The 13035-nt window shown below is 40.3% G+C and overlaps 1 protein-coding gene across 1 annotated transcript in view; it reads left to right on the top strand.

Moving 5' to 3' along the window:
* The window catches only part of LOC146614922 (thyrotropin-releasing hormone-degrading ectoenzyme-like), a 279130-nt gene that overhangs the window by 225395 nt on the left and 40700 nt on the right, over positions 1–13035 (top strand). The window contains exons 9-10 of the mRNA XM_085375895.1: positions 3986–4051; positions 4566–4744. Coding sequence (XP_085232021.1) covers positions 3986–4051; positions 4566–4744 — 245 coding nt within the window. The remainder of the gene's footprint in view (positions 1–3985; positions 4052–4565; positions 4745–13035) is intronic.

Genomic DNA, 13035 nt, shown 5'->3' with positions numbered 1-13035 from the left:
ACTGCAATGCCATGTGATGGAGTCTCATTCTGGTGATTTGTGGCATGACGGGAGCCGTAACCAAAATAATTCATGATCGTCTATGCTTTTCTTACCAAGGATAATACTGTAACTTTTAATGCTTCATGAAAGGAACCTTTGTGACGTTGCACACATATTAAAGTTGATGCATTTGAGAAAGAACAGTGAGAAAATCAGCCTTCTGAAAGTCACGGAAAAGGCTGAAATTTCTGTCTAGGTTTCATGTAGATTTTAATATTGTATATACATGGAAGGATTACTGTACCAAAGGCCCAGGGGCATCAGGCCTCCCTAGCATTACAAGCTCTGTATACTTAATATTTTCTTGGTGAAGAGGCATGTAAAAATGGAAGCAAATCTATCCCATAATGAGAAGAAAATCAGATGGAGACAAAAAACACCAAAGAGACACAAAAGGAAATCAAAGAGGCACAAAATGACACTAAAGCTCTGTCAAAACAGGAGGCCAAAGAACTGTGATCTACGGGCTTCTTTTTTGTTGTTCCACTGTGACAAAAATGACTGATACATATACTAAAACCAATGTTCTGTGCCTGTTTTAAAGAGAAATAATAGGTTGAGAATATGTTAAACTAGAACACATTGGGGAATTTTTAAACTAGATACTCTGAAATCATTTGAGATGAGATGAATCTCCACAACTGGCCATATGTCTCTATTTCCTATAATTTGTCTTTTTAGGCAGTGTTTAGTGTGATGGATGAAATGCTTTGGGAGCATTTAGGATTTTTAGGACGTTTGTGAGCATTCTTCAGAGTGCTGTAAGGTTTGTAAATGTTGTGGAACATAGTGACATCTGGAGTACAGAGATATGGATTTATGGACTTCAGCTCGGGCTAAGTGTACTCCAGCTCAATCAGCTGTGTGAAGATCAAATACTGTGCACAGCCCATGTCTGTAGTGTCTCATCAGCTTGGCTTTAATTACATTAAAGAGCGGCCTTTGGTGGACAAAAACATCAATATTGGTTCACCTTTTCTGTATCCCTGATCTCAAAGCCTGATATGTAGAGCTTTCAGAAAAATCAAGAGTTTCCCAGACTGCATCTGGACTTGATGTGGAAAGATTGTGATGATTATGGTTGCCCCGATGTGACTTCAGTGTGGCACAAAACTTGAAACCTCATTAACAGTTATCAATACTTACTGGAGAAGATGTAAATAATGGCCTGCAGTGATCATTGGGTTTTAGAGCCTTTCTGAAGCCCAGAGGAGCTCGACTGAAGGTGAAATTGAAAGTTTATGCAAGTCATCTTCCGATGAGGGAAAGCAAGTCCTCATTAGGCTCTAACCCTGCCTGCAACAATCGAAATGCCTTACTTAAACTCCTACACCTACTGATTTCCTCTAATGACCTTTGACTACTCATACCCACAGTATTTGTTACACAGTGCTTATTATCACTGAAAAACATTTGGTTCAAGGTGCATCACACTGTTAAAACTAATGGAGTCATGCTCTCGGAGTGTGTGTGGCCCCCACACACACTCCATTAAATTTCTTTTTATCTGCCTTCATGTCAGATATAGTGAAGGTGGCAGAGCCAAACTCCCAAACGCACTTAGTGTCGTTATCAAATATGTCATCTTGTTCCAATAAAAAGCTTCCCCTTGCCTTATCGAGCTCAAAACGCACCACAGCAAATGACTGACTTGGAGGAATCCACGCTTAAACACACAAAGGACACAGGAATCGCTGAGAAGGAGATTAGCGCTCAGCCTCCATAGCTGTTTTGTTATCTAGTAGTGCTTCCCTGCCTTTTCCTTGTTTTACTATGAACCAAAGCAACTACCACCCTCCCTGAGCATTTACTCTAAATCCACTGTAGTGGGAGTGAGTTTCTTGCTCTGGAAAACAGACTGGGATCAAGTCGGACCCGAATGTCACTAAAGAACTGCAGGCTGAAAACAAAGCCACCACACCATTAAGCCTCTTTTGAATGAGAAAATGGCCCTGAGGAGTCTTCATCTTGTTCATTAGCTTCGAAAATGTAAACCAGGGAGTTTGAGATTGAGCCCAAAACTCTTTGGACTTGACACGGGCTCTTCTCTAACTCAAGCACTACTGGCTCATCATGTCACTGACTTTCAAATGTACAGTTTCAAATACATGTAAATGTTCCTCTCAAAAGGCTTTTCAGAAATTCATTCAGACATAGGTATCATTAAATTTCCACCTGAGAGAATACCCCTGAATTCAGCCAGTTACAGCTTCACAACTGCATGGCCAAAATGAACAACCTTGTGCACTGTGGGTAAGAGAGACTTGGGAGCGTTTTGAGATGTAATATGTCCCCATACTCCCATCACCAGGTCAGTGTGACATCCAATAAAGTGCATCAGAAGTTGACATTTTTACTTCTGCTTAATAAAAATGGTAAATTAGAGCCTGGTGTACATAACAGCCTGGTGTTATAGAACCTACTTTAAAAAATTATGCTTCCTTAGATTGTAGTCATTGTACTGCCATTGGCATCTTCTTATAAATGGTTTTGGCTTCCATCCATCCACTTCCTACTGGAGCACCAATCGCTGTCGTGCCCTCCAGCCCTTCCAGAGGCTAGTTAAAAACACAATTCACCCCGGTGTATCCTCATTCTGCCCCTGGAGCCTCCTGTTATTGGACAGACTTGAAACACCACGGATCCTCAGTGTTTCCCACAGAACTGGATTCTGTTTGAGTTATAATATTTAATAAATAATAATTACAGATAAAAATGTCCTAATTTGAAAATATAACAAAGCTTGAAGAGGCACAATAATCAACTGCCTCTTCAGGGAGACTCTCACCCCATGATCTCACTCCAACTGCATTGTCTTGGAGAGCCTTTAGTGAAGATAGAGTGATCCTTTTATCACTCTTATCTCCAGAGCTCTACAAAGACTGCCTATACCAGCTCATGTCTAGCACAGGGGAGGAGGACAGCTGACTGGTGGACAAAAGAGTAACCCAAATGATGTCAGGAGCCGCAGAGAAGCAGCCACCGAACTATCAAAGAAGGGGTCTGCTGTTTAATTGATTGTGGAAGGCATCTTTCTCTTAACCTGATGGGGAAAAATTAAAAGGTCAAAATGAGTCACGAAATAAAATATGCCAACTGTTTTTTCTTACTTTTTTCTTTTGTTTTTTCTTTGTTTTTTCTTCTGTTTTTTTTTTCTTTTTTCTTTTGTAATACCAAGCCAGCTAACAAAGGTAACATCTATGTGGGGAAAATACTGGAGCCTGAACCACCTCCAATCCTTGTTTTCAGAGCAGAGATGGCAGTAACAGAAAATGTGAAGTAACTTCACCTGCACAGCCCTGCATCCAGAAAGTATGGTCATATTAAATTTCTAAATGGAAATATCTTGTTCCAGTGGCAACATTAATAAGTCATTGTACATACATGGCACTTACTGTGGCCAGGGTTCAAATACATGTCACAGTGAAGGGTACTAGACATTGTGAATGAATCCTTGCAATCTTGTGGTGCCTGCCGAGAACCAAATAATCAAAACTGTGCTCAGGGACATGGTAATAAAGGACTCACTTTATTTTTCTGATTCATTGGTAGAGAGGACCCAACAAGTGCTAACTGTGATCATCCTATTTCCAGATGAAATATGAGGATGGGGAAAAGATAGTTGTTGTATCAAGGCTTCCAAATTCTCTGTTGTGAACTGCATGGTCACAGTGTCGAAGGGAAAAAATCAGCCAATAATTATACCAGAAATATGACATATGTATCCCAGAAAGTTCATTCTGTTCATGTCAATGTTGCGTTTTTAGTGGGAGAAATGTTTCGTCACTCATCCAACTGACTTCTTCAGTCTTCTTACAGATGAACAGAATCAGCTTTCTGGGATTTCCTAACCTGGATGAATGTGCATGCATCAAGATGATACAACAGATACATCACATCATACCAGTGTTGCTTTAACATAGCTTTGTCTCATTGTTTTCAGGATTATCTGCTGAGTCACATGTACAGCAATGCTGCCAGAGACGACCTGTGGAGGAAACTGTCTCAGGTAACCCTCACCTGACTTTATGTCTATCTGGTATTTAAACCTTGTGTACTTCCCTGCCCCAAAGGCTTCAAGGCAGAGCATTTAACTTTAATGTTAGTGCCTTGCTCAGTAGCAGGTATTAAAACCTGTAACTATTCCTCAACTGGCTCTGTTGGGACAGAGCTGCCAGACTGATTGAAGCTGTTCATTCTTTAATAAAGCACTTCTAATGAAGATGCTCATTATCACCTGACTTAGTGAAGAGCCTGTTGCTGTGGTAACATGAGGTGGAGCTTGTTTTCTTGTTTGTCCGACACAGGAGGGGCAATGATTTGATTAATTGAGCGTCACTTCTGTTAGCACTGTCAATTAGACTGACACTGCTCTTTAATTAGCTGCCAGTCTTATATCTAATTATGTCAAGGTCAATTTTCTCCCACACAGATTATTTTAATCACTGATTGGATGTGTGTAAATTGGTCATTATTAGTCATTGATCATTTACGCTACGTGTGTGTTTGATTCTGCTTTAAAGGCCATGCACTCAGAGGGCCGAGATATTGACATCGGGGAGATGATGGACAGGTGGACTCTACAAATGGGCTACCCTGTTGTCACCATCAGCAAGAACCAATCAGAGCAGCTCCCTACATATTACATCACAGTCAGCCAGGAGCACTTCCTGTATGGAGAGGAAGTCAGAAAAAACAACAGGTGAGGGAACTGAAAGCTGTCAGATCTTTTAATAGTCTGTTATTTCTCAGAGATTGTAATAAACTATATGTCATTTTATTAAACTTACTTTGATGCACCCAAGAGTGATGGAAGCTCTACAGTAACAAGATGGCAATTATAATCGAGTGTAGCCAAGCTAACAAACTAGCACGACAAACATTCTGTTCTGTTAGCCTGTAGTCTAATATTCATTTGATGCCCATTAAAAACTACGTGCCTTGGTAGCATTAGTGGGTTAGGGTTGGAGATGTCTGTACATAATGCACAGCAGCATATTTGTAGAAAACCAAACAGAGCATGTCAGCACAAACACCTCAAATATTCCTTCAGACTGATGTGAGATGCTGAGAAAGTCATACAAAAATCACGTACAGTGGAACCCCGACTTACGAAATTAATTTCTTCCCGAGGGTCTTTCGTAAGTCGAAAATTTTTGTAAGTCAAAGCACCCATCGCGCCTTTTGAGTGAACGATAGGCTATAGGCTAATTGCTAACTGCAACAACAATACGTCCAGGTGGAACAGCGAAGCGCAAGTACGAAAGCCAAGGGGGTTGTCACATGATTCAGAAGGCATTGTGGGCATTGTAGGCATTCTGGGCCCAGCCAATCAGAGCCAGTGGATTTCATTACGTGGGCATTTTGCTGTAACACGGGCAGAAATATTGCCGTTAAGTGCCTTCGTAACTTGAATTTTTCGTTAAATGGGGTATTCATAAGTCGGGGTTCCACTGTACTTCAAGTAAATGCTACTAAAGAAAGTTCTACAAGCTTGTGAATCAAAGACTAAGTTGATTTTTCATAGGACCACACTCAGTGAAACTCTTTTTCACTGTATGCTTTCAGACGTGGCTACCTTATGATTGACAAGTTTTTACTGTACAAGCCACCACTCTGTTACCAGGCTCAATCAGCTCTAGTTGAGCAATCAACAGGAGACTTAAAAGCGATGTGTGCTGTCACTGTAGCTACCAGCAGTGCATGACTGCAGAATCTTTGAAATATTTGTAGTCCTTTTTTGTAAGTGTATCCAACTTATGCATAAAAAGTTTGGTTAAACAAGTTTGAAAAATGTTAGTTAGTTAGTCACTCTGGTTTGTCCATATGGCCCTTCTACAAATGCCGTTCTTTGGATGGACCTAATTTGTAGCTCTAAGAATAGGCATTATGGAGCTGGAGTCTCTGGACACTAGTTGGCCTTTAGACTGCTAGTCCTATTCCTGACATGTCTCTCCATCTGTTCTTCATTCAGTCATTCACCGCTGAAACAATTCTCCTGAAACCCCTCATTTCACGCTACATTAGGCACTAAGTTTGTCTTTCAGTGATCTTGCTGGATCTTTTTTCCTGAAAAGGCACTTTTCCTGTTTCCTCTCTCATTCTTTACCACCTTTACATCTTTTATACTTCATTTATATTTGATTCCAATCATGTTTTATTCACATCTTTTACAACCTTTGGAGTTTACTCTCTTCTGTTTTATCGACCCACTTTCTTTTCCATCAATACTTCATCAGCTTCCTTCCTTTTTTTATTTCTTTACTTTTACCTGTTCTTGTTTTCTCCCATCATTTATTTCCAGGTCTTTCTCTCTCTCTTCAGTCTGTCATGTTTTTGTACAGTAGTTGACATTTACAATGACTCTGACCTGCTCAGTTTCTCAACAAAAGTTTCCTCAGCTTTTCTTACGTTATGTTCTTTTTCTTGTCTTTCATGTGGAGTCTTTTGTGTTTCACTTGAGCTGAGAATCGCTCTCGAGGTCTCATCAGCTGATGAACTGAAGCTGTTTGTTGTAGGTGGAGTTGAAATCTTTCTTTTGCTCTTGTTGAGTCTCGCGGGGCTGCGTTCAGACACACTCAGCGGTCCCAGGGCATTCACCAAGACTAAAAAGAAACTGCTGCTGTGCTTTTAGTTGATTCGGCATCACGGCTGAGTGCAGCCGGGGCTGATGCTGCTGTTTGATCCAGCGGAGCTGTGTTTAGAAGCACAGCAGTGTCCCGCAGTGTACACGCTGTTGACTCAAGCCCAGACTGCTTTATTTAATTATTTATTATCAGTATTATTTTCATGAGAAGAGAACTCTTGGACATGCACTAAATTGTGTGCAGGTTGTCCAGTCCTTCAATAACTTGGGAACTCACAACTTTTCTGGAGAGAAAATACTGATGTGGGTTCATCCAGCGAATGATCATTTTGCTGAAGGTTTTTGAAGCAGTTAAACTGGCTGGTTTTCCTGGGATTCAATAGTTCTTCTTTAAAGCTTTAAATTCTTGTTGTACAATTCAGACAATTGTTGTCAACACTTTCAGTCTCCAGTTCTTTTAATGGGACACTGTATGAAGGAACAATATCTGGCACTTTTGCTATTTTGCTGTTTTCTTTTATTACTTAAACAAGTCAGCTGTCGGAAAAAGCTCATCATCATCGCTTCACCCTCATGGTGTGTTTAGACCAAATGCAAATCCCTCTTTTCCCATGATTACATATAGAGATACAAAATTTGAGCTTCAGTCATCTTCTATGGACAACCAGCCCTGTATCATTCAGCTTTGATATGAAAACAGAAAAAAATAGGAAGGGAAAAGTTTGTAAAATCAGAGATCATTATATATCTCACAAGTGTTCATTTCTGTGCAGATTGCACCTTCTCATTTTCCTTTGGCTCTGCTAAAAAAATAACATCTTATCGCAGATTATTTTCTGCCACTGAGAACCTCATATACCTTTTATAAAAAGGTACTTTAATTTAACAATTAACTCTGATTATAACCTTACTCCAGTTTTAAAAATTGTATGTTTGCAGGTCAAGATGACCTGCTCAAACTGAGCATCAGAATAAAGAACAAAATTGACTGAAGTTACTGAAGAATATGGCATGATTGTTGCTCATCCCAGCAGATGAGCAACAATCACACCAACATAGACAAGTTTTTCCACTGTTCCCTTGGTTACTGTAGTTATGCATTTCACTACTTTGCTGTTGATGACACCAGCAGAGCACTTTAGGCCTGGTCTGGTCTCATGGAATCTATTTTAGACATGGAGGGCTTTTTATTGAATTGTGTTGGAGTAGTAGGAGTAGTAACTCTGGAAAAAAAAACACTAAAAGGGTACCCACTGTATTCCCACATGATGACTAAGGTCGTGACTAAGCATCAGTATGTGCTTGAAAGAAAGTGAGGATGGTTTTGCATAGACTTCAGATCACATAATGAGTTTTAAAATGTATTTTTAAAGTCTCTCGTGACAACCTGGAAAGGCTGGTGTCCACCGAAGTACAGGTTAGCACTGTTACCTCACAGCAAGAAGGTCCTGAGTTCAGCCTGTGTGGAGTTTGCATGTTCTCCCTGTGTTTGTGTCCAATGACAAGCGGTTAGTTGGGTTAGGGCAATTGGTAACTCTAAATTGCCCATTGGTGTGAATGGTTGTCTGTCTCTTTGTTAGCCCTGCGACAGAAGTGGGCCTGTCCAGGGTAGGCTCCAGCCCCCCCGCGACCCTGACAATGATAGGTGGAAACGAATGGATGGATGAAAACTAACTAGCATGCTAACTTACCTGCAGCCACTCATAAACTGAAATCCAACCAGCTGTCACATTAGCGTGACAGGCAGTTATCTTTGTATCCAATAAATTTAAGTTGGAGAGGAAGCTTTTCATTTACATAACAAAAAAAAAAACAAATCTACATTTTCAGACTTTTTTTGGCATTTTGTTAACTTCAGGTATTAAGGTGACATTTTGAAGATCACGGTTTATTTTTGTCAAACACATTCTTCTCTTCCTCTGGTGTTGTGCTTGGAGACATTTTAAATTTGGGTCTTTTTATTTTTCCACCATCAAACAACCAGGGAGATAAATGCCTTTAAAAGAACTGAAGTGACAGGCAGAGGGAGAGAGACGATGAGGACAGCATGAGCTAACGTTAAGGTCGAGGCAATGTTACTGAAAATAAATCAAACAGTATCTCAGTCAGGATTTAACAGCTCGTTTCTGTGGTGTCTCGTCAGCTGACGGGTAAACAGTGATGTGATTGGAGAAGCAGTGTCTGTGTGCTTGATTTAATGAGCTTTAATGCTAAACAGGACAGTGATGAATTATTCATGAGTCCACAAAACCACAGTTGAAGGAAGTATTTATATACTGCTTTACCCTGATGAGCCAGATAAGTATGACTAAACAAATTTACCAGAAAAAGCTCCTCTTCTTCTTTTGGCTGCTCGCTTTAGAGGTCACCACAGCAGATCACCTCCATCTCACAGTATTCCAGTATCCTCTGACAAACCAATCCTCTGCAAATCCTGCTTCACTACATCCATGAGTCTTTTCCTCCTGCCTGGCAGCTCTATAGTCAACATTATGTCCAATATGTGCACTATCCTTCCTCTGGACATGTCCAAACTATCTCAGCCTTGCCTGTCTCCAAACGGCTCAACCTGAGTTGTCACCCTGATGTACTTATTTCTAATCCTATCCATTCTGGTCACTCACAATAAAAATCTTAGCATCTTCAACTCTGTCACCTCTAGCTCGACCTTCCTTCTTCTTGTTAGTCAGACAGAGGAAGCAAAGTTGAAATATAAAAAGCTACAGCAGCCAGAAATTTAGAAAAAAGAGACCCTAGACCCTTTGCTGCACCAGACATCCGTGGGACATCACTGTGCTTCATATCGGTTTTGGAGAGGTCTGCACTGACTTTTTGTCCACACATTGTTATCAGACCCCACACTCACAGGGGAAAGTCTTCGTCACAGCTCATTGCATCACCACACATAACTAACCTTGCGGACTACTTTGTGACTTGTTTGATCTGGTCTCAAAACTGTATTTGTCCCAAAATCTCCTCAAAGTGCATCTTTAAAAGAGCCTTGAAAAGGTAAACACAACACCTATTGGTTTGTGAATTCACATTTTAAAAACTTGACTTTGATATAATGTCCATTGAAATGTGGACTTTTTTTTAAGGAAGAGGTGTCACAAAAAGTTTATCAAGTTATTCACTACTGCTAGCAAACTTATCAAGCATAGCTAGATAGCTTAAAAAGGATTGCAAACTCACTCACCAGACTAGACTTCTTTAAAGAGCTAGAATGATTATTCTTCAGATAAATCCATTAAACATAGTCAATATGCTACAATGCTGCAACTACAGTTCTGAGGTCTTGTTTAATTAGCAGATGTGATGGCTAGCAACAGTTAACTGTCTTTAATCCTTAAAATATTCCTGAGCTCTATACAGTTTCTGTTAGGGTGAGCTGTAGCTTTAGAGACAAAAAACTTCTTTTTTGGTTGTTTGCTTTTTTGTTTTTACCAGGCTATAAGTATGTTTATTTCCATTGATAAAAAATGTTCCCTACCCCAGATTTAATATGAAAATAAAATTAAACTCTGATCCAAGACATCTCTATTTTTCCATCAACCTATTTGGTATCTTGTCAAAAGTCAGATAAATTTCATCATCTCCTGAGCTTAACTGCAGTGTCTACCCAGTAATTACACTTGCAGATATCTAAAGTAAAATGAACAGAGGAACATTTATGTTGTTTCTCCAGGTGCATGTTGAAGGCCCTTTAACAGCTGTCTATACAGAGATTGTTTGTTTCTTGCACATCTGACAGCATAGATATGACTTTGCTTTCAGTCAGCTACATAACTACCACATGACACATCTTTTAAGGTGTCGAGTCTGGTTTATCCCTTATAAGTGTGTATATATGGTGGTTATTTACACGACTGGAAGTGTTGCCAGAACAAAAAAAGAAAACCCTACAGAGAGTAGTCTCACAGTAGAGTGAGTCTAGAGTCTCGAGTAGTTTGTCACATGATTTATAAGATATGTGAACTGGTCCCACAATCGTCCACAAACTTTTTGTGTTTTGGTCAACAGTATATTGGATATTAACACAAAATGAATAGTCTAGAGTCCTGCCACAAGCTGTGGGTAGTGAATAAAATAGATTGAGGATACAAGCAATCGAAATGAGCTTCCTCAGAAGGTTGCTTAGAACCTCCTTTAGAGAAATGGTGAACTGCTCAGTTATTTGGAAGAAGGTTCAGGGTAGGAATACTGGTCTCCACCATCAGACAGAAACAGTGAAGGTAGGGTTTGGGTATCTGACTAGGATGCCTCCTGGTTGTTTCCTCGGTAAAACTCAAGTGCCCTGTTTGATACTCCTTTATAAACTCTTTCCTGTGTTGACACAGCATCAAACATTGGTGATAGTCAAGTTCTACTTATAAATAATCATCTTATTATGAATGATCACTTTGTTCTTAATGGTTCCCCTCAGAGTTTCTGGCTCTGCTAGCTCTGGGTGCTAAGGGAAACAATAAGTGCCCATTTGTAAATTGTCCTCAGGGCATCTTGTGTTCCAACACAGAGTAGTCATGTAGTCATGAATAATTTGGTGCTTGTCACAGAGTTTTATGGTAATTTTATGGTGTGGTCTGTGTTAAGTGCTGTTTTGTGTTAATTTTGTGGCACACACAAATTGCCCTCTGTGTCTGGAAGTTGTGAAGTGACCTAGAAGCTTTGGGTTGTTTTATGCCACGAGACGCCGCATGTCTCTCATTTTTATTCCTGACAGCCCACGTCTGTCGAGCTGATATTGTGGCTTCTGATCCTGGCTTTAGAGGAGCAGGTAGGTATATTTTTGATCATAAAGGTTTGGATTTTATCTGACTTGGAGACACTTGGAACGACAAGTCTAAATGGGGTCAACATGTTCTTTAATGGAGGAAGATGAGCAGAGAGGTGAAGGCTGTCTGAAGAGTTTCTAAAGTTTCCCACTCTGAATAGATCACTGCAGTCATGCTGCGTTTCTCTCTACCTCCAGCATGAATGTGTGTGTTTCACTTGGTTTCTGCCTTTGATGAATAAACCATAAACTCTGAGGACACACACACACTTGCATCAATATTAATAAACACATTCTGCTGTCCAGGCTGTGGATTGTGTGTCTTCCAGTGTGCGTCTCTGTGGGTGTGTATGTGTGCGTGGTTTAGCTCCACTCCTGTCAATCACATTGATATAAATATCAGATAAAGTATTTGCTTGCTAGGCAGTGGTATTGATCCACTATAGCCTGCAGCGACAAATGGCTATTATAGGAATAGTAAATGGTTCTTTTTCAGGCTGATTGTGTTACAATGACCCCTACTTTACAGTATTCACACACCCACTGCTTAAAAAGGGGAATTGACTGGATGTAAAGTATTTATGTAAAGCTGATTGTTTGCCATTTCTAATGAAAATCCAGTCTAATTAAAATATGAATCAATTTGATAAAAATGAGTCTAATTATAACGTCAGGGTTCTTAACAGTGCTGAAGAGAAACACTCACTTTTAGGACTCTTATTAGTACTTACATATGGTAACTGTTAGGATTAAAATTAGACTTTAACATCTAATAGGGAAGCATCAAGAAGCTATTTGTTCCTAATGAGCTCTAAGACTCAGCTAAATTCTTTCCTCACAGAGCACTATCCGCATGGGTTTGGTTTTTGGCCAAAAACCTTCACCTCAGACGAACAATAATGCACTCGTGACATCATAAATAGTTCTGCAATTCTTTTTGTTTGCTTTATACTTTTTGGCCATGCACATACATCGATCCGGCATAACATTAACATTGCCACTTACCTTATATTATGTTGGTCCCCTTTTGCTGCTGAAACAGCCCTGACCCTTTGGCACATGGATCCATGTGTGAGGCATTTAGTTGTTGGCGTTCTTGAAACCAGTCCAGGTGGTGCACATGTTGATCAGTCTCTAGCAACTGCTGTATTTACCAGGAGTTGGTGTTTTACCCCTCTGGTTATTTGTGCCAATTCCTTTGTGGGCCCCACTCATGTACTGACATATGTGTCTGTTCATCTTAGCCACTATGATGCCTGACAGGAACTTCCATGTAGTGCTGAGACAGGTTATTGGCTGGCAGTTGGATGGGACTGGCCCCTTCTAGGAATCCTTGGGGATCAGGACTGTCCAGCCTTCAGTTAGCCAATCCTAGTCGGCTTCATCCTTTAGCACTTGGTTCAATTGTGTTGCCAGATGATCATGACGTCCAGTTCCTCTGCCACTGAGAGTACACCTTGGATTGTCCAGTGGAGAACAGCTGGTTTATGCTCCTGGCTTTAATCTCCCTAGTATAAATCTGTGAGTCTTTGCTTGGCAGTTTCCAGTGTCCCAGGTATGGGCAGCTAGTTGTACTTCTTAGGCATTCCTTTCTTTATCACATCTTTCTGCAGCTCTGATAAATGGGCTCCATGGA

The sequence above is a fragment of the Diplotaxodon limnothrissa genome, linkage group LG17, assembly GCF_057381915.1.
Source record: "Diplotaxodon limnothrissa isolate DT_005_m linkage group LG17, D_limnothrissa_male_GT1.1, whole genome shotgun sequence".
Lineage (NCBI taxonomy): Eukaryota > Metazoa > Chordata > Actinopteri > Cichliformes > Cichlidae > Diplotaxodon > Diplotaxodon limnothrissa.
Note: the sequence above shows the minus strand (reverse complement) of the source record. Positions and strands in the feature narration are given on the sequence as shown.